Genomic DNA, 24,625 nt, shown 5'->3' on the forward strand with positions numbered 1-24,625 from the left:
GGTTTATTTTAGCCACGATCAGGGCTGCTCCAGAACAAAGGAGCATTTTTGAATGGCTGTGCCCAGCCCGGAAGGACTCTCGGTGGAGAACAAAATGGCCACCGTCGCTTCGGAAAACAATTCCCACTCTTGCCTTGGCGCTCAATGTTGTTTTTGAAATGAAGACGTTCTTGAAACGAAGCCGTTTGAAAATAGACATTCTAGCCGCAAAGCTTCATCTTTTTTTTTATCATCGCAAAAACTGTTCCATAAAGCAAGCGTTTAGCTGAGAGCCAAAATCAAAACTTTACCCACGGACAACTGGGCTCTTAAAACGATGCCATTAACACCGAGTTAATCTTTACGAATCTTCATTAATAAATGTTGTCGCTCGGATCTGCATATGCATGAAAAAGTGATGAAATGAATGAGTCAGAGCGATAAAAAAAGCTCTGAATCAATCAAGTTCTATTTTGGTACATCGTCCTTCAGCCTTTATGAAAATGACTGTTTGAATATTCGTCGTTTGATTTTCTGCTTCACCGCTGCTTTTTCAATAGAGTGAATAGTATTAACGAACTGGATTTGGTATCTTTGGATCTTTGGGATCGAATACACCGATATTGTTGAAGGAACGATGATCAATACAACCAACAAATTAGTTTAACTCGGACGGTATTGAAAAGCTTTGGATTGAGTAGAAAGAAGTCAACGAGACGTAATTGTGATGTATGTGAACGAAGATTAATAGGTAAAATTAATAACAGATTGGGACATATCAGGTTTTAATTTTTTTTTCTAAAAAGCCTTCTAATTGTACAACTATTTATGCCTTTGATATCTGTACAAAAATGAAATTGATTTGTTTAAATTTCCACTACCATAATTTCTAAAGCAATCCGCTGCGATCGTTATCCCACCGAATTAGCGAAATTCTCACCCACCATTAGCACATCATCAGCTGCAGGTGTTGGGGGTGTTTGCAGCAAAATTGCCTAAATCTTTCTCTAATCACCCAACTCCGATGCGATCACGCACGAAGGTGACCATCGCACGTCGATCGCGATCGCTGACCGAGTAGTTTGGTTGGAAAGAAGAAGGCGAAAGAAAAGACAACATACTAAGGACATAAAACCCGCCCAGCTCGAGCTCACATAATCCGGGCGATGCCGATTTCGGGGGGCCGCAAATGTGGATCAAGGGTGATGATGCGCGCCGATGGCCACCGTTCGTGAACGCAATTTGCCAGCCGGGGCGGGAAATGGCGTACGAACGAAAGGCGAGAAGAAAACAAAACAAAAACGGCGAAAAAATCCATCTAAAGCTAAACTACGGGCGAACCGCAGCCTAACATAAAACGCCAAAAATTGTCCAACCGCGCTTTACATAATCCGGCACCGTGCGTTCGGTGCATGTAAAAATCACGCCCGCATCGCAGCCCGTGGTCAGCGGAACGGTATTATGATTTAATGGCCGTGCGCCATTCGGCTGACCGTGGAGCAGTGGGCTAAAGTAAGCCGAAAAATGCTGGAAAATAGCTCGCCACAACCACAACCGATGAAATATTATGCCCAGTTTTCCACTCGTGGAAATGGAATTCGTTTTACGGTGCGTTTGACATTGTTGGCGCCGGTACCATCTGTTGGCGCCATAGGCCAAGGTTTGGCCACACGGATCTGTTGCAAGGTACCTTGTCCGTGGGGACCTTTACTTTCCGCCCGTGCATTCAAGCCAGGCCGAACTGGTGGAAACGTGACCTTGGAAGCTTATAAACCAGCCAAGGTGAAACGCTCAGCCGAAGGCGGTCCGGTTGTGGGTGAAATCGGTTCTCAGCACCTCGATGCCACCGGATGTGGTCGCAGAGGATGGATTTGAATGCATCAGGGGCGGTGGAAAGCTGGTCGCGTGAACTGAACAAAACTGCTCTTATCAGCACGAAGAAAGCAACGGAGGAATTTAAGCTGTAGTGGTTTTTTTTTTTTGAATGAGTATTCTACACGCAGGAATACTAGGCGCAAAAAAAAAACCAGAATTGCTCTCTTATCTTTCCCATCGAGATTCAACTGCACAGAGCTTTTTTGTAAGCTTAGTATCCATCATACTTATTTTTTTTAAACCCGAGCCAGCCCGGGATAAGGCTCTCAGCGGCTGTGGGGAGAAAATGCCTTTCAGCTCACATATAATTATACAAATCTAAATACGGATAGGCCTTAAATAAAAAACAATCATACTTATTTTTCAAACGATTCTAACCATACCATAGCAAATCTCCCTTGCAAATCTCCCAAAAAAGCAACCTTTTTGCAACACCACGTGGATAAGTGTTATGCGATAAAACATCGCCGCATGGTCGTTAGACAAAGTTTGGCTAGATGAACAGCATTTCACAGAATGGACGGGTAAAAAGAGAGAGACTAAGAAAATAAAACTGAGTAACAGCTGCATCTCTCGATTCAAGGACACGCGCGCTCCATCCAGTGCAATGAAATGCGGGCTGCTTTTTTCTGCTTTGGCCGCTAATAGCCGCATGGCAAAGGATATTCCGCTGAACCGTAACCATTTCGCTATCGGACCGTCCTTGGCAAGGAGCAGCCGACCGAAATCGAGTTGCCAGTGGACGCGCAGAAGTCAATCCACCATCAAATGCGTCGCAATTCGACCCCTATCGGCCCGATCGTCGATAATCGATCAGAACGCAAGCCGTTTATCGATCGATCGGATGAACCGCGCCAAGGGCTCATCGAAGATTGGTTCCCATTCGAGGCTACCGAACAAAGAACAAAAAAACCAAAACCCCATGCTGCCCCATGGTCGGCAGCGATAAACAAAACGGGCGGTTCGAAAGGTGAAATAAAATCGATTAAAATGATCGATCGAGGCGCTGGAAAATGGCGACCACGTGGAGCGCAATGCCCAAGGCCCCCAAGGTTGGCATTAAGGGACGGCCCTCGGACGAGGTGAACTTTTGCTCGTACCAGAGTCGATTCGATTTTCGCAAACGTGCATTCAAAAAAAAAACCCCACACTCGGTTCGCATCGTCGAGTGTTACAAAATGACGTTGGTACAGGTGGCTTTTTCGAGCGAGCTTTTTATACGTCTCATATTTTTTGAGACGCCAATTCGGTCTCTATGACGCTTTTTCATCTCCTCGTTTCGAGCAGCGCCTTTTTTTGTTGGTGCTCTGCTTCTGCTCTTAGTAACACTTAGTGTCACTGATAGCTTTTTGCTGCTCGTCAGTGCCGCGATTTTTTTTTATTTATTTGTTTCAGCACGTCGCACAATTATTCCTGCGTCACGGTCTGGTGGCAATCGCACATCGTTGGGGATTGGGTTTTTTTTTTGTTTTTTGGATTAAATATCAGTTTTTCAACATCACTTCTTTCGCTACCCAGTAGGTCACGTGGCGGGAGGTGGGCCACCGAATGGAGGAGGTGCTTTTAAGTTTGCCTTCACGATCCTCGCCGATCGACGCCAATGCTGACCTCCAAATATCCTTCACCGGCCAATGGACTTTAGAACATCTCATCGTTAATAATCGCTTGGTCCCGGGCGCCCGTTTCGAGTGGAAATGGAAATTATCAAGCAAAACATTTAACGACGTGCTAAAGGGGTGAGTTTACTTTGTGCGGTGCATTTAATGTGGACGACGAAAAGGGGATGCAAAACTGCAACACACACGTTTTTCCGGATCGTAGAGGGCCAGCGAATGGTCTCGATCGGGGCTTCGTTAATCATGCAATCGGTGCGATGGGCTGGTTTAATTATTTCCCAGTCGCATGGTGAACCACTTGCCGGTGGATCGGATTTTAGTGTCCGTACTTTGGGCCGTAGGGCCGATTCTAGAGCGAGTGTGTGTGTCTCACTTAGTAGCCGTTGGGAAATTGGGCTAGGTCGTACCACAATGTAAGCTTAATGCAACACAAAAGGGCACGTTGACGATCGCGACGAAGGTAATACTTTCTACTTAACTATTTAGGTGCTGTTTTGGATTGGTAAATCATTCTTACTTCCTTCACCCAGCACACCCAGCGACGAGTGTTTTTACAAAAGAGAGAGAGAGAGAGTGTATTCAGAAGCTTTCAAAAATGATGACAAATATTGAATATCATGCACACAGGAGCTATTCCGCGATCTTCACATTTTCATAACCATTTCCCTTTGAGACCAGATTAAAGAAGCTCATTCGCAACAACGCAACCTCACATTAACAGGCAGCAACGCGGTGTGAACACGCGAATCAATCGTGTTATCACGCAAAAAAAAAGGTGCTTGGCGTCCAGCCGTGTCGGTGGATTCTGTGGATGACTCGTGACCGTGCGAAATAACTATTTACTGGGAGCCGGCATGTGCGCAAACAGGCCGCATATGATACTAGATTCTACAAATGCAGGTGTTTCCGATTAGCTCGAAACCGCGGGCGTGTTTGCCGAAACGGTTTGCATTACGCATAAATGCCTGGCTTTTTTTTTCTTGCCTTGACCAGATCATATCGCACCTGCCAGAATTTTCTTCAAGAGGAGTTTCTCCGAGGAAGGTGCTAAATTGTAGGGATAATTTGAGAACGACCCACCCTCACGAGAGAGAGAGAGAGAGTGGGCCAATAACTTAGGAGCTTTTCGCTCAAGGTCAGCCCTGGGTGTACGCGGAAAACCCACACCGTGTGTCGGTGGATCCGAATCACGCCCGGAATCAGAATCTTCCCACCGGCGTCTCGTCACGAGAAAGTAATTCAGCACGAGCTTCAGCACGCACGCCGCTGGCACATGGTGGGTAAAGCCCTCCCAGGCGCGTTCAATTAGTCAGCCAGGGACGTGATCAAATTACGGTGCGCGCGCGCGCGCCCTGTTAATTCCGGCGCGCATCAATCCGTGGCCGCCCCGGGGCACGCCTGGGACATTCTAATGAGTCACATTCGCCCCGGGTCGCGGTTGAAGATTCACCGAGATTGGTCGATCGTTATGCGGACGGCGTTTGGAACCGGTTCGCGAGCGGGATGCCCAGGCGAAGGACGATGTATGGCTGGCGTGAGGGGGCGTTTGTTCTAGCGAGATTTATTTGCTACCATCCTTGGCTCACGCAGAAGCGCCTCGCCAGGAGCGCATTTTAAGTGCGGCGTGGTTCGAGTGGAATACATTAGAACGGGCGGTGGCGGTGGCGACATGACGTTCTGGGGTGTTTCAAATCATGATCAGGAAGTAGCGAAACATCCCCGCCGGTGACCGCGTGTGGCATGTCAGACGCTAGAACGCGCGCTTCAAAGGAAACCGCAACGCTTATCACCTTTAAGCGTCCGAATGGACATGGATCCTTTTCTTTCCCAACGGCTAGCCCAAGGACTGGTCAAGGAAAGGTAGAGAAAGGCTTGGTTTTTAATTAAATTACAGTTTTTTTTTATTTTCGAATCCATCCCGATAGTTTTGCTATACTTTGTGTGGCCTTATTGTTCTACTATTAAATCTCGCGGTTTTTGCTTCGCTCCACTGTTGGTTTCCTGTTTCTTCCCTTAATTTTTTTTGTCGTCCTAACCTTTGCGTTTTAGTTTCTGCTTTTCTTAGTTTGCTTTTCTACAGCAGCACAAGCAGGTGGATCTGTACTTCTCGGTTCCAGCCCGCTCAATCAAACCCTATCACGGTGTTAACAACGAAGCGAAGATTGTCATACCTTGTGCTTTAGCCGTACCCTTTGCGTGACGCGATGAGAATGGAAATAAAATCTCGTTGCCGGTTCTTTCACATTTTTGACTACGCTTTATTCTTTAGTGAAAGTGACCTGTTTGCTGGTGGGGGGGGTTCCGAACGTTTTCCAATGGATCCATTGCGGAAAATCTAACATCAGGTAAGAACGGAGGAAATCAACATAGGAGAGGAGAACACCTAGCCTAGCTCTTACGCACTACGAAATGGACGTTGAGAATGGATGGTCAAATAAAATACAACGGAAAGTGTCAACAACCAGGCGCCACGTGAAAAGAAGATACGTCTTCCTCTTTGGCCGATTTGATTGCCTGGGTATGGGTGTTTTCTGGGTTTTGGTATAAAAGGAGCATCAAAAGTAAACCGTCGTCCTGTGCTTAATCTACCTAGACTCTGCTGCTGCCATCCAGCGGCTCGCCTCAACAACTGCACCTTTAAAAAGCATCCGCGTATACGCTACTGTCTCATTCTTAGGATTTGCCACGTTTGCATGCACACGACATTGAATCCGCAGCAGCTGCCTACATTTAGTTCCGGCTTACTTTCGGTCTCTTTTCTTTTCTGCAGCGCAGGCGTGAATTTTGCACATTTAGTTCATTGTTTATTTATTTGTTTGTTTCGCTCAATGGTCAGCATAACGATCCGGTTCCTACCATATAAGTTTTCGCTTCTGCGACGATGGTAACAGGTCAACACACGCCGTCGTCAACGTTTTCAAAACAATCTCCCACAACATACAAATACACCTCACCTACAAACATACTATAAACGCAATTTAATACGTACTACCATCTGCGAGCTTTATTCGAAGATCAACTAAGCTGCAGAGAACGCAAACAAACCTGGCGATATCCTCGCACCGGTAAGGGGATGAACAACGGCGATGAAGGTTCTGTGGTTATGGTTTGATTTGCGTTTTGTTTGTTATTTTGAATCGAGAAATAAAAGGCCAATCCAACGATGCTAGTATGTGAAGAAAACGATCAAAATGTAACCCACTCTAGCGCCTGTGTGATTACCCCGCGTAAACTGAACACGCATGAAGTGAGAAAACTGTATAGCACATAGCATGTCCGAAAAACGAAATCGATTGCTCGATGTTGCTGGTTTTGTGTTTGCTTCGACATTATACATTTACAGATACCTAGCTTCCTAAATCCAACATCGATGCCCCAAGAACAGGAATCGACACAGCATTTTTTTGTTTCATTTTTTTCCCCTCCTTTTTTTGTCTTGTCCATGTACTACCACCACCGTGCTTCGACTTTTCTTAAATACTATTCCGAAACGCTGCTGTACACAAACCGCGTATGGTGGAAACATTCCACATACAATCACATACATCGATTAGCTCATTTTTTGTTCAATATTATCGGCGTAACCGGTTCACTTTCGTTATAATTTGCAATTTTTAAATTTTCATCATCTATGTTTTCTCAAAACACTAAAAGAACCTGTTTCCGTCCTTTCGCGACTTTGCCACGGGATGCCGGATGTTCCGTCACGTGTGTTTTGCGCGTTCCACTGCTACCCAAAAACGCGCTCGTTCGTCCCTACAGTATTGCAAACTTTTGTTTCCCTAAACGTATTGCAACGAATGCTTCTGCCTGCACAGGCCTCTCCGCTAAGCTTAAACCCGCGCCTTGTTGTTTTGCTGTACAATATGACTTTTAAAAAACGATGAAACAGAAAACGAACTAAACAAACGTAAACGAAAAAATCTAACACCACAAAACTAACTAGCCATATCTGCGTTCTCGCTTCTCACCAGGGCCGCAGCTGCTCCGTACCGCTGCGCAAGGGAAAACCGCGCTTTTTCGCGTCCCGTGCCGCCGTGGAAAAGCTGCGGTGCCCGCGGGTCTGAAAACCCTCCCCCCTCCCCTTCTATTCCGCTTACTGAGCACGAGTACGCGCTGGTCACGCGTGCCCTTTTCTACCCCGAGCCTATAGTTTACTACGGTCTATGTAAAAAATTCCAAAAAATACATTATTCCATAGTGCAGCATCGTTTCGTGCCACACGTGTCCGCTTTGCTAGTCTGGCTTCAACCCTGAATATTTCCCTCCTCCAGGGTGCACCCCGAATCCCCGAAAACAACGAAGCTCGTGAGCCTGACGCCATCACCAACCGTTTTCCACCGATTCCGCACTGCCGTGATCTGCTTGGCCTGCTCCTGTTGCTGATCTGCACCGATCGATGCATCGCCTTTTCCACAAGCGAGAACACGGTCGTTAAGATCGTCCAAACGTTGGGTCGTGCATGTCCTTTGACGGGGACGCGATACGTCAGCCGCACCGCCGCACGGTTTGCCTGCATGCCGGGTCCCGGGGAAAACTGAATCATCTTTAGACAAAAGCGTACTAAAAATAAACAATTTCCAGTCTCTCCTGTCGACGGTCGCGCTTTACTCCTGCCGATCTCGCTGCTCGCCCGCGACCGGGATGGGTCCGGGATGGACACGAATGGCGCAAAGGACACGGATGGCCGCACGGTGGACGAAGGCGGGGGTCGGTGATGGTGAAGGGTGATGGTAATGATGCGCGCTAACCACCGATGACTTCTTCTAGTTGTTGCTAGCGTTATTGGATTTTCCGCACCCGTGCCCCACCGTTCTCGCCGATGCCACCGTTCGACTGCTGGATCGATTCGACAAAACCGTTCGAATTGCCATTGCTGTAGGAATTCGCCGTTTTGGCACCACCGTTCAGGTACATTCCGTTTCCGGTCACCTTCCGCTGGTGCAGATCATCGTCGTCGTTCAGGACGGGCTGAAGGAGATAAAGAAGGGGAACTTCTAAGCAACAGCATAACCGAGTAAATGCTTGCAAATGGTTAGGTGCATTTTTGACGAACGACATTTCCAGTTGCATAACAACTGTCGGGAGCTGGCATTATGTTTTCGTTACTTCTTTTGAATTATTGCGGCAAAAAAAACTCGTCGCAGAAAGCACACATTTCTGCTTTTCAAACTGGAGACTTCGAACGTCCCTTTCGCGGTCACAACGTAGCAAGAGTTATTCCGCTCTCAAGGGCTCTCGCCCAATACCTGTTTGGCCTTCCATTTTGATCGTTATTTGTGGCCCGCAAACAGAGGTCGAAAAATTTAATGCAAACAACAATCGACGGCACAAATGATTGCAATCAATCACCCGGTCGAGTGACCATTAGCTTAACTACCATAGCGGAAGAGAACCTCCTGGTGGTTTGAATTGGCTCGAGAAAAAAAAGAGGAACAAAAAATATATTTATAAAACAGATACGAAGGAGTGTCCCTTGCTACGTGCGTCAAAAGAACGGATGTTGCGTAAATCCTCCTCTCTATTGAGCCGTGTCATTTTCAGCTTGAAGTTTTGTTTGCTTGCCCCCACCGATTCACCACCAGCACGTGGGGTCGTCGAGCACGGCGTAAGGTGCGAAAATTTGCACTTTTTCCTAACGTACGACCGCGTCGCGTTAGGCTGGTGCGCACAAAAAGCGCGTTAGATGAAGCGTACAACGTGGGGCTCAACAATTATACAAGTGCCGCCTTCAATGCGCTGATTGCTCGCGGGCTCGCGGACGCAGGAAAAACGCTCCAGAGGTCAAGGGAAAACGTACGATCGCGCGGCGCTCGAGTATCATGAGATGGCTGTTTGGGATGGTCAAACAAATTGCTCGATACTCGCCGCTACGCCTCATCACACTCTTATGTCGTCCTTCCTTTGCGCTTTCGCGACCGCTCGCGGAAGTGAGCGGCTGCGATGGGAGGATGGATTGTTCGAGGAGCAACAAAAAAAAAGGCCAGCCCGATCGCGCACTTACATGAAAAATAAATAATCAAACACCGCTTCAAAGGCAGAGTGGGGTGGTGCTCATCGGTTCCTAGCCACGGTGGATGATTATCGACGAAAATGTACACTTTTTTGCCCGTCCCCATCGCATCTCACGCATCCTTGATGTGCCAATTTTTACTGCCTTCCGCGTGAATGCTTGCGTGTGGTGTTGTCCACCTGTGCTAACAAATCTAGCGTGTCTATAGAACTTCGGTGATTTGCTTCTGCATCATTACACACACTAGCCTGGCACGAATGGGGGGGGGGGGGGGGGGGGGGAACGATCGCCGGCCATTTGCTTCATCTTCAGCTAACCTTCAAAAAGTGCCCTGTTCAGAACGGCTTGAGCTTTTTTTCCGGAAAGAGCAACACAAAAAAAGCTCCCCCTTCTTGCCGATGCTTGAAGCAATCTCAAGAGCCACCCAACGTTTTAGTCGTCACAATAAGGCTTAGGAAACATCCGCCCCGAGTGAAAGAGAGAGAAAGAGAGGGCAACGAAGCAAAAAAAAAAAATGCTTCAAACCTGTTGGTCTTGATTGAATTACCCACCGGGTAGAGTACAAATAATCGCACATCGCAAATAAGCACCAGTCATTGTCGACGATTGATCGTCATTTTTGACGTCAATTTGCAGTCAACTGTCGGCGGATATGGCGATTGACACGCTCACACGCACGGCGTAAACGACCCCCAGACGCATTAGATTGGCGCGCCCGATGGCGAGACCGATGAGAAGGAAGGCTTGTGCGCGTTGTGGCATTTCCACAATCGCATTAATCGTCCACGGGCAAATTCTCGTCTTTTCCCTGGAAAAAAAAAACACCCTTCCCCAGCGTCGAAAGGGCGTGTGGACGTGGCGAGGATACGTACCATGCAGGCACCCTGATTGTTGTTGACCGCATCGCCGTTGTGCAGCTTGCCGTTGGCGTGCGACTTCTCGAGCAGCAGTGCTTCCGCTTCCCGTTTGGCACGGCCGATGCGCTTGTTGTACGCCTGCTTGTAGAAATCGGAGAACAGGAACAGGAACATGATACCGTGCAGCCCGATCCACACCATGAAGCCCTTCGGGTAGTCGCACTCGGTGAACAGCAGCTGGAACTGGTGCGTGAAGATGGCGACGAATTGGGCCTGTGGAAGGAGCAGCGGAGAACACGATTTAAACGCAATGGTGAAAATGGCTTCGATTCCATCCACGAGAGCACCGCAAAACGAGCAGTAATCTAGATCCGGTTGGCCTCGAGCGCGGCGATGATTCCGATTCCGGTCAATACCAAAAGTGAATGGAGGAAGTAAACGGAACCAGATGAACGCACGCACGGCACGCTCGAACGGCCATCTTGCAAGCGTGGGGTCCTTATACGATTGCGCGCTTTCAAAGATGGCGGAACCGGACGGGTGACCAAGCTAAGCCGCGCACATATGAATGGCATTCCCCACCGCCGTCGAAGCTTCTCGAAGCCGTACTTACCATCTGGAATGCAGTCAGATACTTCTTCCACCAGATGTACTTCTGATACTTGGGTCCCAGTGCCGCTACCATGTAGTAGAAGTACATCACAATATGCACGAACGAGTTCAGCATGGCGAAGAATGTACTGTGGCCACCTGAAAATGGGTACACAAACGGTACAGCAATGTTTACTTCCGATCGTAGCAAAAGGGCATGACTATGTTTAGGTTAAATTGAACTACTTCTGGAACGAATAATGTGTATAAAGTTATTTACTCTCCACCCTGCACAAGTAAGTGCCCCAGGAGTTCCCACCGAGTGAAGGTTTGCTAAATTTGAGATTACAAATAAACACAAAATCCCACCGTTTACAAGCGCCAGTTTCTCGAATGCCCTGTTTTTCTCCAGCTTCTTCTGTGATGTAATGCATCCCGACACTTGGCATACCTGCCGACTTGCAATCATCGATGGCAAAGAAGGCACAATATGATTGTAAAACACCCAGCGCCAAACATCACGCGCGTGCGTAATGGATCGGGAATTGTGTCACACCGATTAAGGCATTCTTCGTTGTAGTCTCTTAATCATCAAACAACACCCTGAACACACACACACACCTGTTGACACAATAGGCGCATTCCATTGAGGATGCGTTTTAGTGGTTCAGATTAAGCGATGATTGAACGACGAAGGCAGACATTCGGTGGCAAGTAATGATCCTTCTCCCGGCAGGATGATGATCACGTCAATTACCAGCTGTGCAGTAAACGGCTTAAGTGTCTTTTTTTTGCGGAGTAGTAGTAGCAGCAGCAGCAGAAAACAAATCCGTTTACTTGCCCCAGCGCAATCAGACAGCCAACAAAGACATTACAGGTGGGCACGTAATTTGCAAGCGTTCCGAGCTCATGCAAACCTGCGCCAATTTCTATCGCATGCAATTTCTCAATTTTCCTACCATCGGAGGCACCACTGCACCTAATGGAGGCAGCACATGAAGGCTGTACACCTCTCACGCTGTTCAGCAAAAGGGTTCGAACCGAAGGGTCACCTGAGCGGCCCCTCGGACAGCCACGATTGTTGTGAGACTTGCCATAATTCGTATGGACCGTTCGACGAGAGTTCGCCGAGTTCGTTGATGTAAAGCTCACAGCGGCACGTTACAACAGAGCAGCACGAGGTGTGTCTGGCTTTTTCCTTTCGCACGAGAAGCACCATTTTACTTTCGACGGTGGCAGAGTGTTGTTTGTACGTCCACCGAGCGTCACACAACCAGTTCACCGAGAGTTGCACACCAGCTGAACTGGACTAACCACTGGCCAGGCCAGCCAAGGAGCCAAGCAGCCACAGTGGGTCACATTCTAACCGATCAGCGGTGACGGTGGTGGTGTCTGGCCAGGTTGGCACGAAAAATGTTGCTGATCCGGTTGCGCACCGACAGGGTGGGACTCATTTTCGCAACGAAACCACACGCGTGCAGGGGAAGCAGTTTGGCAACTTCCGGCGAACGCCGGGTAGCGGCTGTTACGCGCAACACGCCCAACGAAACCTGTCGGCGGGAGGAAGCACACACAAATTGGCAAATGTAGCTCGAACCGGTGGGCGGACATTCACGGAGCCAAATCATCCCGGAATGTCGATCACTCATCACCGGCTGACGGGGGTGAAGCAGAAAAAAGAAAACCGGTTTGGTTGGAAACGGTGGGAAACCGGTGGTGCCGGTACAGGAGCAAAGGAGACACGCAAAACCGATCGACGTAAAAATGGTGCATGGCTTTCCCGTGCGACAGCAGGGTCGATCCCAGGGCTGGCTGGCTGGCTGGCCCTGGGAAGAGACGCACCGCACAGACAACCGCCGGGCCCCCTGTCTGGGCCCCGTGTGCGGTAATACGTAACGAGAGAGTGTAAATAATAACAGGCAATAAAAATAATAGAGCCGTTGATTCGCACCGCGGAACCGGGGGATGATGATGGCCGTCGAAACGGGACGGGACACTCCTTGTGGCGCGGTGAAATCGTCTTCTTTTTTCGACCGCAGGAGCGAAAGGAGCGAACTCGCCCGGGGACTGGACTGACTGACTCTGACTGTGTGAGAGAGCGCCGTCGTAGTTGTTGCGCAATCCTTTCTCTGTTGACCTATATTTGATGGTTTTTTTTGTCTTCTTTTCGCTTGCTTTTCTCGCCAACCTTTCCGAGAGGGCGAGAAGAGTCACTGAGGGTCGCATACTTTTTTATCTTCTTCTTTCTAATTGGCTCGACGACAACCGGTGGACGGTCAAGGCCTACCTTGGGGCTAAACTAAGCTGCTAAAAAGCTTGCTATGGATTTAGAATTTTCACGTCGTTGGGATACAGTCAGTAGTCCTGCGTACGCGGAGGAAAGGGCTTAGTCCGAGATTTGAGAACCCAATACCTTTCGTGAGCTTGTGCCGCACGCTTACGCTTAAGCCAGCAAACCCCCCACAAAGGATCGCGTACTTACCGGGGGCAAATTTCATGCCCATCCACACCGAGAATGGCATGCAGCCGTGATGGATGACGTGCAGGGTCGAGACGTGCTGAGTCTTTTTCCGCAGGATGAAGAACAGCGTGTCGAAGAACTCGGTGAATTTCGAGACGTAGTACCACCAGCACGTTCGCGCCATCTAGAAAACAAAAAACGGCAACACGACGAGAAAGCCATCGGAAGTTCAATTTTTCGTTCGTTAGAACACACAACCGGAAGTGCCGTTTGCTTACCCGTAGCGCGAGAGGATTGTCCGAGTAGTCGACGGGCTGGCACCGGAAGCTGTAGCGTCCACCCCATCCACTTTGCAGGTACTGCGCGCACGCGTTGAGGGTTTTTCCCGAGAATTAAAAAATCGAGCATCGTGTCAGATTAAAAACGCCAGAGTACATTGCATAACTCCGCGGCGCTTCGCGAAGGTTCTCTCCGCTGGCGTCGATCACGCGTGGCCGATAAATCTGACGAGCGTGCGCGAGCCAACGCCGAGCCAAACGAGATCGAATCCGTGAGCAAGGGGGCAAATTAAGTTGCAAATGCGCTCGCACACATTTACGCAACAAAACCGCCGGCGGCATCCGGTCGAGAGTCTTACCTCGTAGAATATCCAGGTGCTGAAGATGGTTTGGAAGAGATTGTAAATAACTAGCGTATTCCTAAGGTCCATTGGTTTGCGCTTCTCCATCAGCTTTGGTGCTAGCGATTTGCTAAAGTACGCATAAAATATGCAAAGGCCAAGAGTGGGAAAGGGCGACGACATCATCGGCCAGTCGGCGACGCGGGGATCTGCGAAAAACGGTTGCGGCGGCACGTTAGAAAAGAAAGCGCTTATAGTCCTGGGTGGTCGCAGAAGGGTGGCTGCGTGCGCGCACAAACGCACCCTGCTTCTAATGGGAGCCGCCATAAATCACGTGACCTCGTTAAATGGTGGCGGCGACCCAATTGCCCCCCCCCTGGTTTCGGACCCTTTTTATCCGCCCCAAAATGGATGGTTGGTGACACCGATCGGTGACGCTTTCCACCCGGGTTGATGGTGTTGTTGGGAAATTATGCACTGCCACCGACGATCGCCATCGATGGGGGGGTTAGTTAAAATTGCACCCTCACCCAGCGGGGGCAGACACCGCCACAAAAAAAAAAAAACCGTCCACCAGCGCGGAATGCATAATCACCACAACCTGCGTTCGATTCGGTGCACGCGCGCGCGCACCCCAATCGGTAATTGATTCCGTTTGTGTCCACCGCTTTGTGGGGCCAGCAATTGACCGAAGGCCACGCTAGACATTAGGTTCGCTAATTAGGCGTCTTTGACCCGGAGACAAAGTGTTGCCCCTAGCGGCTACTTACCGCTCTGGTTGTCCATGAGGTCTCGGTACCAGTCGTGTATGTTCGTTAGAATCTGTGCCATTTTTGCCGGGATCTGTTTGGGGGGAAGAAAAAAGGGCAAAAAGAACGTGTTAGCCACCGCCGCAAGCGAGGGGGTGCTGGGAAATTTCTGTTGTGCATGGGCGACGGCGACGTCTCGCGATCTGATCTGATACGCTTGATGATGAGGAAAAGACGTGCGCGTGAGATAAGCGAATGAAAGCGAAAATTAGGCCAAGATCGCGAGGGCCCCAATGCGGCGGTGCGTTACAGGTGCTGCTGTTGCGATGAGGAAATAGGTTGGACGAAAAGTTGCCCGCGACAGCGCAAACGCGACGAAAGAATAGCTGGGAGAAGTGATTTACATCACCGATTGGGGGGGTTTTTTTCCCAGCTCTCCCCCCCCCCCTGTTTGGGAGGGTTTTGTGCGTTTGTGGATGCGCTTTTTCTTAGCGATTGTTTATTCATGCCACCACCACTCGTTGCCCCCCCTCCCAAAACCAGTATCGTCGTTTCGTTTCGTTGCTTTGTGGGTCACGACGCGTCACCTGCAAAAGGGTCTGCTTAAGGAAAGGGGAGTGTGGGGGGGGGATGCAACCCTTTAAACGAGCCAGTCAGTCGAACGCGGGTGTACGCAATTTTTTGATTCCCGCTCCCCCCCCCCAAACCAAAGATGGTCAACCCGCGAAAAGACACACGCATACGGACACGAGCGCGCGCGCGCAAACTCGTCTGCAATTATGTAACGCGAACGATAGTGAAAAGATGGTGGATGCATCCCCCCCCCCCCCAACCCCCTTTTCCGTGGGGGGGGGGGAATTGTGCCAGGTGCCCCCCCCGGAATTCCAACGCACTTTCTCTCGCTCTGTCGGTCGTCTTTTGCCTTCAGCTCGTCGCATAAAAGAGCAGGAATTCCAGCGGAGAAGCAAACGCTTCGTAACCTTGAAGAGATCGCTGCAATCCCGCTGCGGACCGGGAAGCAGCACCCCATAATGATCGAGACACTGGTGGCTGTGCCACTGGACCTGGTGGTGGTGTGTGCCACTTTGGCTGTCGAGTTGGCGGATGAATGGCGTGTGAATGTTGTGGCGAAACCGCGGGCAGAGTGAGCGAGAGTGCGAGTTTGCGAGGTGCAGCAAAACGCGACGAATAAAAAAAAACAGCACCCCCCCCCCAATGCGGCAGGCTAAGTGCAGCCTAAGAGCCAGCCACATTGCACACGGATTCCTTCGAGATGGTTCGAAAATTTGCAGCATATAACGGGGGGTGGTTTTGCGCGGTTTCAGGGTGACCACCGTCGTCAGCGCCCGTTATCGCAAAGGGGGGCGAAATGGTGGTGCAGAGAGGGTGTGCAGCTGGGGGGGTGAAATCTTGCACACGACCCAGTCACGGCTGAGACGTGCCGCGCCGAAGCCCATAATCACCGATGGAGAGGGCCACGTTTTTGGGGTACACACACAAACACACACACACACACACACACCCATCAACCAATTTGGTGTCTCTCTTTCCTTCACTTTCACGCTCTTTCTAGAGGGGTGGTTTTCCACGCGAAAAAAAAACCCCCAACAACACAGACACACAGTCACACGCGGAGAGAGCCTAAGTGTCTTAAGTAAGCGACGGCACACACAGATAAAGAGGCTGGCTGACTGGCTGGCTGGCTGGCTTGGCTGCTGCTGCTGCTACTGAAAAAGCTGCCCAGGCCAGGAGTCCGCCGGAGTTATGTCATCGTCAGACCGCCCAGTCCGAGAGACGATGGCGACGTTGGGGCTGGGCCGCAGCAGAAGAAACGGCGCAAAAGACGGCGTGTCGTGTAGGGGGCCACCAACACATCGCCACATTCAGGGGCAAGTGTTTATGTGAGTGTGTGTGTGTGTGTGTGAGCCATCGCGTGTGGCCCGGGGAAATCGTTTGAATCCAGGCTTCAAGGCGCTGGAATCATTCATCCCCCGTAGGGGGTTTTTCCACGACGAGCATCCGTGGTTATTTCAAGGATAATTAAGGTCACCCTCCTCCGCACATTTTTCCACCCTGAACGGGAGGGGAAGGACGAGCAAGAGGATTCACCTTCCCTTCAGCCAGCAGGTCCATTACTTTGAAGGTGAAGTGAAGCCTTTTTCATTAGTCCACCGAAGTGGCACTTATCAGCCTCCACAAAAGCGCTTTTCGTCGCTCGACCCGGCATTGAAGTCTTTCGTATTTTCCACCGCGGTGTGGCGTTTTTTTTTCTTCTTGTTTTCAGCAGACATTCGGTCGTCAGCAAAAAATGATTGCTATTTTGAGCGAACTCCCGGCCGTAAGGTACGATAAAGCGCACTTAGCAAACGCACCAACGCCCGGGCTGATAAATGCAAACTGCGAAACGGTTACACTAATGGACCGTTTAGTGCAACATTTGTGGTACATGTGGTGGCGAACTAATTGAAGCACCAGCCTCGTCACCTTCAGACCCACGGAGGCTACTGGGCTAGCGACGGTCCAACGATCAACAGCGTTACATGCGCGTGTTTGAGCAATCGCTTTTGTTTGCATGGCCCTTTTTTTGCTTTGTTTCGTGTTTTGCCTTCCCTTGCCTCGCCATTAGCGCAGATTAATCGGTGGCTGTTCGAAAGCATGCGGATCTCACTAATCGGAACCGTTTTGCACCCGACACCCGTCGGGGAGATCCGATTGTCCGACCGACAAGATCAGTGTAAATGCGTGCTCGTGGCGTCTCTGGGTGGTCTATTTTTGCCGCTCGTTTCCAGCGGTTATTAATTACAACCCAGAACCGGATCTAACCGAAACGATCCACGCAAGAGATATACGATGCTGGGAGTCGCTCGTTCGCTAGCGCGGGAACCAAAAAAAACAGAAGGTGCTTCAACAACCCGTCTGAGGTCTGAGAGATAACAAAACAAGGGAGTGCCCTTAGAGCTTCACACCGTAGAGGTGGGTTTTTGTTTTTGCCGACTTGCGGGCTTGGCAACTGTGAGCGTGCTGATCGAAACGATCAAACAATCTTTCTCTCTCGGAAGGAAACGACGTTGCACTTTTGCTCAAATTATCACCTCTTACGTGGGCGCTACAAGAGAGCCCGCTTTAAAGGTGCTAATTTCAGCGAAGCCCTCGGAACACGTGGCATTTGTCCACGTGGTTGTAGCGGGATACTTCTTCAGGGCTGTGTGGGAAATTGTGCCCCCTTTCCGCAGCAAACTATTCGCTGAGAGAAATTCCCTAAAGCACACAGATCGACAACGGACGAGAACGAGTTTAGAATGGTTTCACCGGTCGACGAGACCTGGGGCGACGAGAGACGAGCCGCCCTAAAGCACAGTTTCACAAATGCAAATTTGGGGCTAGGTCCGTTCGCGAGACGGAGAAACCTGAAATAGAACGCAGGTGGTGGGAAGCGACTTCATCAATATTCAAACCAAGCAATCAAGCAAAAGCCAACGGGTGGCATTTGCGAGACATTCGAGATTTAGGCTAGCGTTGGGCTCAGGGACACGCCGGCAACAAAACCCACCGAGAAAGGGCAGGCACCTCATCGCAAGGGCAATGCCACACGCACGGACAAAAGGACACACACACCGATCAGATCGTAAAAGAGCCCAACATCCGGATCGGTTGGTGGCACACACGGCTGGACACAAGAAAAGCTCGCCGTGGGAGAAGTTCGTAAACATTTTCTCGATCAAGTTTGAAAATGATCCGAGCCACTCGTCGTTCTTTACGGTGAAACCGACGATCCTCGGCGGGGCGATCGATACCTGTTGTAACGGAGGCCAAGTGAGGCCGCCAAAATGTTGCCGAAAAGCGAAAAACGGCACGCACGCGCACGTGTGATGTCACCCGGGGCGTGAGCCATCGTCATCATCATCGCGCTCAGGTCGATTGGGATGAAGCGTGACTAACGAGCGTTTAAGTGACCGCGGGGGTGGAGCGGGAGGGGAGGAAGGGGGGCGGAGAGTGGGAAGTTTAGTGGCGAAAACATTACCAGCACCAGGTGGGTATGTTTTGAGTGCCAGCTTCTTGAGCTAACCTCACCACGAGGAGCAAACACGGCGGTTCGATATTTCATTCTCGCGTGATTCGATCACGATCACAAACGCATAGGCGAGAGGGGACTCAATTGGGCCACCCCTTGGCTTGACCAGCAACATCTCGGTTGCAGCAGCAGCAACAGACACAGCAACACGGCTGGTTGCACGGGTGACCTGCTTGCTTCGACAACCAGCCGTGATGTAAGAGTGTAATGGTGGTTCGAGATCCGATTATGCGCCGGCGATCTCCGCGGAAAAGCTGCGTGGTGGTGGTGGTGTGCGCCACAATCGTCACACTTTCTCTCCTTACCAACCCTGGTCCCATCCCCATACCACCCAACCGCGCGCTTGGTTTAAAAATTCATTCAGTTTTAATTGCATCAAATCAATGCCCGCAAGCGCGGTCGGCTTACACGAGATCGGATCGATCTGACTTCCCTCTTCTCGTCGGCCCGGTGGTGGCCTTCTCGTCCGGTACAACTGGCTTTTAGGTCGGTTTCCCCCTCCCCCCCTCTCTTCTTCTTCTTTGCCTTCGCCTTATTGCGGCCACTTTTAATTAGACGCCGGGCGCGAGAGGTCGACCATAACAACCGCGCGCGGCAGTCGGGCGCCGTGTAGAAGGACGAATCGAGCGAGATTTCCCGGCCGGGCAGCGCAGGGTACGATAAGACGAAGGCGTTATTGCACCGGGCAACGAAGCACCGAAAAATGGGGGTTTTCAAGTGCACCTCCTGCACTCCCTCACTCAGTAAAAATGCTCGTTAATGCTCGTGCTTGTAGCTCCCTTAAAAATGCACTCTTTCGGCTTTCCCGCAACTGTTTCCCGGGAGAATGGGGGGGAAAACTTCATTCGCAACTCGTCCCCTCTACGGAAGGACCACCACACCGGGGGTTAATGTTCCCGACCACAACGTGCGTGTGTGTATATGCGGCTGTTGGTGCAGCTCGATTTGCCTTTTCCCTGCCAACCAGTAAGAAGTCCCGGGCGGAAAAATGACTCGGGGCAAAAGGCACGACAAAATGGCACCAACAGCAACAAAGGTGCATGTTGTATGTGCGCTTCCCGCCAATGTTTTTCTTCCTTCTCCTTTCCCTCACCTTTCAGTAGGCCCAGTTTTCCACCCATCACAGCAGGCGATGGCGTGTGTGTGATTCCCCTATGGTGAGCTTTTCCCAGCCCAGGCGTGCGCGTCAGGTCCAACGCAAGCACTTCCTGGTTTTATTTAACTTTTCTGTTGCATTCGTTCTCCTTCTGTTTTTCCTTTACTTTTTTTTTTCATTGTTTTTGTTGTTGTTGTTTTCCTCGTGTACCTTTGTTTTGGTTTTTTTTCACCCCCTATCCATTCTATGGTCGCGTGTTTGGCGACACAACCGTGGAAAACACCGACCGGTGGGCCGCCGCAAAAGCATCGCATGTTGGGCTTCCTTCACCCCCGCGGAAGGTTGGCTTCTCACCCTCCCCTTCAAGTGTCACACACGCACTTGCCCACCCAGCAGATAATTGCCCGTCGTCGTCTCACGGAAAACCAGTTGCAGGCTCTCTGTCTCTCTCGCGCCATTTTTTCTCTCTCTCGCACGCGGTTTGTTGTGAAGGACCTTAAAAGGCTCCAAAAGTGACGTCAGCGTGCCTTGCACTTTGCTCGCAGTGTGCCATGAAACCACGGCGGGCTTTACCGGTGGTGCATGGTGTGTTGAGAAATGCTTTTTCTCGAACGTTCCTTTTGCACGGGGCGTTCCGCGCAGTGTAACCTTCCACGCTACAACCCCCCGTTTGGAGGTCTGTCTGTGAGTAACAAAACACCATCCGTCGTGACCATCGCCATCGCTTCCGGCCGTGGCAGAGAGCAGAGCGATGGAGGCCTTCCTTACTTGCCCGTCGTCCTCGAGCCAATCTCTGCTCTGGGGTGTGTTCACAAACCACCGATCGGGGTCATCCACCCCATGGGGGGGGGGGGGGGCTGGTCTGGGAAGGGCTACGAACATCGATTGACAAATCTTTGCGCCCTTCTGGGGGCGAATTGACCTTCGCGGCCGATGGACAGGCGCGGTACGGGCCGCAAGCAAGAGACGCTTGATCAAAACGAGCAAGATGGAATTAAATGCAAAGAATGCGGGCCCGTCGAAGGGTTTTGAGGGCAATCAGAAGGGCGCACGCGGCGTGATGCGCCATATCTCGTGCACGAAAGCAAGAAAGAAAAAAAAAGGTCACTAAAGGCTGCGCGGACGATGTGCAGCGACCCGATAAAACCGAACCGAACGATCGTTTCCGGGCTTTATTTGAGGTGGGTTAATTCTCGACCGAGATAAGAGAACCAGCACCCCCTTATTTGTGCCTTATTGGTGGCTTAACCAAAGCACGTGTGTACGCGCTCGCACACGCCACCGTAATCCGATTGGATTTAGAGAACATTTGACGCTTTGATAAAGTCGAACGAAACGCAAACGAAAGCGAAAGTGCGCACCATTGCCGTTGAATCATCCCTTCGTCATCTTATGCATTTTTGAACGGGTCGCGCGACCCACCCACCCCACGATGGGTGGTAGATAACGGGTGGCACACACACACGAACGCACGCACGCACGCTGGTGGTGGCACAATTGTGCAACAAGTTGTCTGTGGGTTTTCCGCGCGCGCAAAAACGTCACACACACGCGGCGTCGTTATCGCGCGTGAAGTATATTTCGATTTCGCGCATCCATCCGCGGGCTCGCTCTGCCAGCGCCTTTCGGTAATGGTCGCGTTATCAGAACGTGGGATGACGCGTGGGGGGGGAAGGTTGCCCTTAATTCGATTACTCATTCGCTCGCATCGGGCGTGCGTGGGCTTTTTTATCGAGAAAAATGAAGGCAAAATGTTAACAATGAATCCACATGTCCACGCACAAAGGACACACTCGGTCCGCGTAATGCCGTAGGGTGGTGATTTTGGGATGGGGATAGCTTTTTCTTCCCGGAAAATCGATCCACATCGATGACGAACAACGATGACGATCTCGGCTACGGTCACCCACTGATGAAGGGGCTTCCAGCGGTCTGTTTATCAGTAGCTCTCATCAGCAGCACTGGGGCAGGCATGACTCGCTGTTGTACTGCAAGACTCGAACCCATTCTTATCTTAGAGCACCGGCGTAGTATGAGGCAATGGCGCTTAGGTCTTTTACACCATGTGATGCGGTTTTTTTTTGGTATCAATCGCGAGCCAATAAAGCCGGACGATTAGGGGGCCGCGTGTTCCGCCAACAGGTGCGTTTGTTGATGGTGGACGCCCCTAAAAACCTTCAATATTCAGCACCCTACGATTCAGCGTTTTCCTGGGGGATGTTTTCTTTCTCTACGACAGTCCCCATTCCGTGGGGGACATGCACTGCTTCGGTGGGAAGGCCCTTTGGCGAGAAGTAGCAGAAAGTACAACAGCAAAACCAAAAAAAAAACGGCGCACTTTCAACTGTTTGTTCGATAGCTTCCCCGATTGTCAGCTGCTCCATCCGGTGACATCAAGCACGATTTGGGGACATCAAGCCCGACTTCTTCAAGTGATGACGGCACCGTTTTCGTCGTACTCGTCCCTCCCCCCCCCCATTTCGGCTTGGTTTGCCGTTGGAATGCGTCCTCCCCTTTTCGTAGCATAATTTAAAACGGCGACGAAAATTTGCATCCAATTCGGGCTCGCGTAAAACCAAGATACCAGGCCAGCTGTGTGACTCGCTCTCTCTTTCTCTCTCCCCGACAGGCCGTCTCGTTCGCACGTGACATACCAGCCGCACTGGGTATGTTGGTTTGCTGGTGTTTTTTTTTTAATTTTTCGCGGCCTGCTAGAAGCGACACACTTTAAAAAAAACACGATATCTAGAGTGGCAGGCGTTTCAGCGCTACTTGCATCCGCGCGTTGGCGTTTCAAATGATTTTTGTTTTCTTTTTTTTTTGGCTACTGCGCCAGAAGGCCAGTGCACCATTTGGAAAGGCGTTTTTTTTTTGAGGACAGGAGGCCACTTCCCGGTGCTGCTAGAAGCAACCGGCCATCGACGGACAGCCGGTCTAGCGGTGTACAGCCGTTTACATTCGGCGTTCCGTTACTTCCCACGGTACACGCATGCACGCACGATGCCAAAAACTCATCGGCGAGCCCTTATCCACACCACCAGCCCGTACAACGCCACATGTGGGTGCGAGCCGGAAATGGGCACACAGGATGACCGGAAATGGCTAGCCTGGGCACTTTCCACGGCCCGGGAGTACCGAACTCGCGCCACATAAACCATCACCAGCGGCGAATCGCACACACCCTCTTTCGCAGCGCGAAGATAAAACGCGAAAAGTGCGTGCTGTGTTCTGTCTCACTCACGCAACGCACTGCCAAACGAACGCGCGCGCGATGCCCCGCTGCATCTCACCTACACCCCTCCACCCTCCGTGGGCCGCACAGGAGTGTGGAAGCGAGGCAGCAAGACACGACAATAGATAAACTGTTTTTCTTTGGCGTGAAAAGCGCTCCACGGGCTAAAATTAGCAGCAGGAAGCAGCAAACCTGGCGCAAGGCGAAACCGACCATCCTCGGGTTCCACATACACACACAGGCACACACACACAGGCACACACACACACACACATACACGGCGTGTGCATAACTTTCCATCCTGAACGGGAAAGTGAAACATTGCGCCACATGGCAGCAAAACGCGCCCGCGTAAGGTGCAGCTGGTTACGCCGATGTCGATGCCTCCCTGGCCAGCCTTTCGGGAGCGTTGTTGCGTGGAACAGCCTGCAAAGCAACAGGGGCACGAGGGCACAGGAGAGGGGGGGGGGGGACTACTGTGCAAAAACCAGTCGGCAAGTCGCGCGTGGAGGAAACCTTTTTTCGGTGCTGTACTGTCGTGGAGAGACGGGCGGACCCGGGATGGCCAGGGGGCCGAGCTAGGCTCTGGCCCGAATGTGACACATAGGCAGGAAGGCCAATTTTGACAATCTAATTGTATCGACTTGCGTGGGGGTGAGCACTGCTAGCTGTTGATCTTTGGTTGGGCAAGAAAGGGCCGCGTCGTCACTGCGGCCCGGGAAAGACGAAAACCCGTCGGCGGTACTCTGCGGTCGATGAAGCAACTCGGCCGACACACCTTGAAACGGACCACGGAAAATATATCTACGCGAAATCACACCACAAACGGCACCACCATTGTCTTTGGCGGACGCGAAATAGTACCGACACTCCGGAGAAAGAGAGAGAAACAAAAAAAAACGGTACACCACGGCACGCACGCACGAAACTCACGTAAAAGACCAGCGGTCGAAGGGCACACTGTGTGGTCGAACGGGTGGGAGCAGCTACCACGCAACCAGTCGTTTCGGCTAACGTGAAAACTTTGAATTGCGGTACTGCTATCAGCGGAGACTCACTTTTGTACGCTGAGCTGCCGGGGAACGCGACTTTACTCGTTGAATTGAATTTGACAACAAAACTGTGTTGTTGTGTGCAGCAAGCGGCGAAGGTACAGTTTTCGGGAGCGAGCTGTCATGCTGCCCAAGGTGCGTAGATTGTGTCGAGCGAGTGGGCTGCGGTGACGAACGGTTTTTTGGTGTGATTTTGTTAAAGTGATTCGTTTTTCGTGATAAGCGTGGTTTAGCGTAGTTCTAGCTCTATCGTGGTGATATCAAATTAAAGGTAAGTCATTCTATTTAGCACTAAATGAACCAACTCTGTATGCTGGAACCGCCATAGCGAGGTGTATTTTAATCCGCTTGTCTTGGCTGAGTGCATGGGTGTCAAACCCTACGTTGAGGTCGTTGATTTACATGCTTCTAAT

The 24,625-nt window shown here is 50.8% G+C and overlaps 1 protein-coding gene across 1 annotated transcript; it reads right to left on the reverse strand.

Moving 5' to 3' along the window:
* Positions 1-5,359: 5,359 nt before the first annotated feature.
* LOC128731129 (elongation of very long chain fatty acids protein 7) lies at positions 5,360-24,188 on the reverse strand. Its single transcript, XM_053824227.1, has 8 exons — positions 24,094-24,188; positions 14,782-14,854; positions 14,030-14,220; positions 13,671-13,751; positions 13,414-13,576; positions 10,954-11,090; positions 10,356-10,613; positions 5,360-8,441 (listed from the first exon to the last, which is right to left on the reverse strand). Exons 2-8 carry the CDS (start codon positions 14,840-14,842, stop codon positions 8,253-8,255), a joined length of 1,080 nt encoding a protein of 359 aa, XP_053680202.1. The 5' UTR covers positions 14,843-14,854; positions 24,094-24,188; the 3' UTR covers positions 5,360-8,252.
* Positions 24,189-24,625: the final 437 nt, after the last annotated feature.

This window comes from Anopheles nili, chromosome 2 (assembly GCF_943737925.1).
Source record: "Anopheles nili chromosome 2, idAnoNiliSN_F5_01, whole genome shotgun sequence".
NCBI lineage: Eukaryota > Metazoa > Arthropoda > Insecta > Diptera > Culicidae > Anopheles > Anopheles nili.

Excerpts from the sequence above, each read along its gene's own strand:
- LOC128731129 (XM_053824227.1), bottom strand. The coding sequence starts at position 14,842 with ATGGCACAGATTCTAACGAACATACACGACTGGTACCGAGACCTCATG. Across the intron at positions 13,752-14,029 it reads GCACCTGGATATTCTACGAG|TACCTGCAAAGTGGATGGGG; the intron begins GTAAGACTCTCG and ends GCGTGCGCGCAG. Across the intron at positions 8,442-10,355 it reads ACAATCAGGGTGCCTGCATG|CCCGTCCTGAACGACGACGA; the intron begins GTACGTATCCTC and ends TATCTCCTTCAG.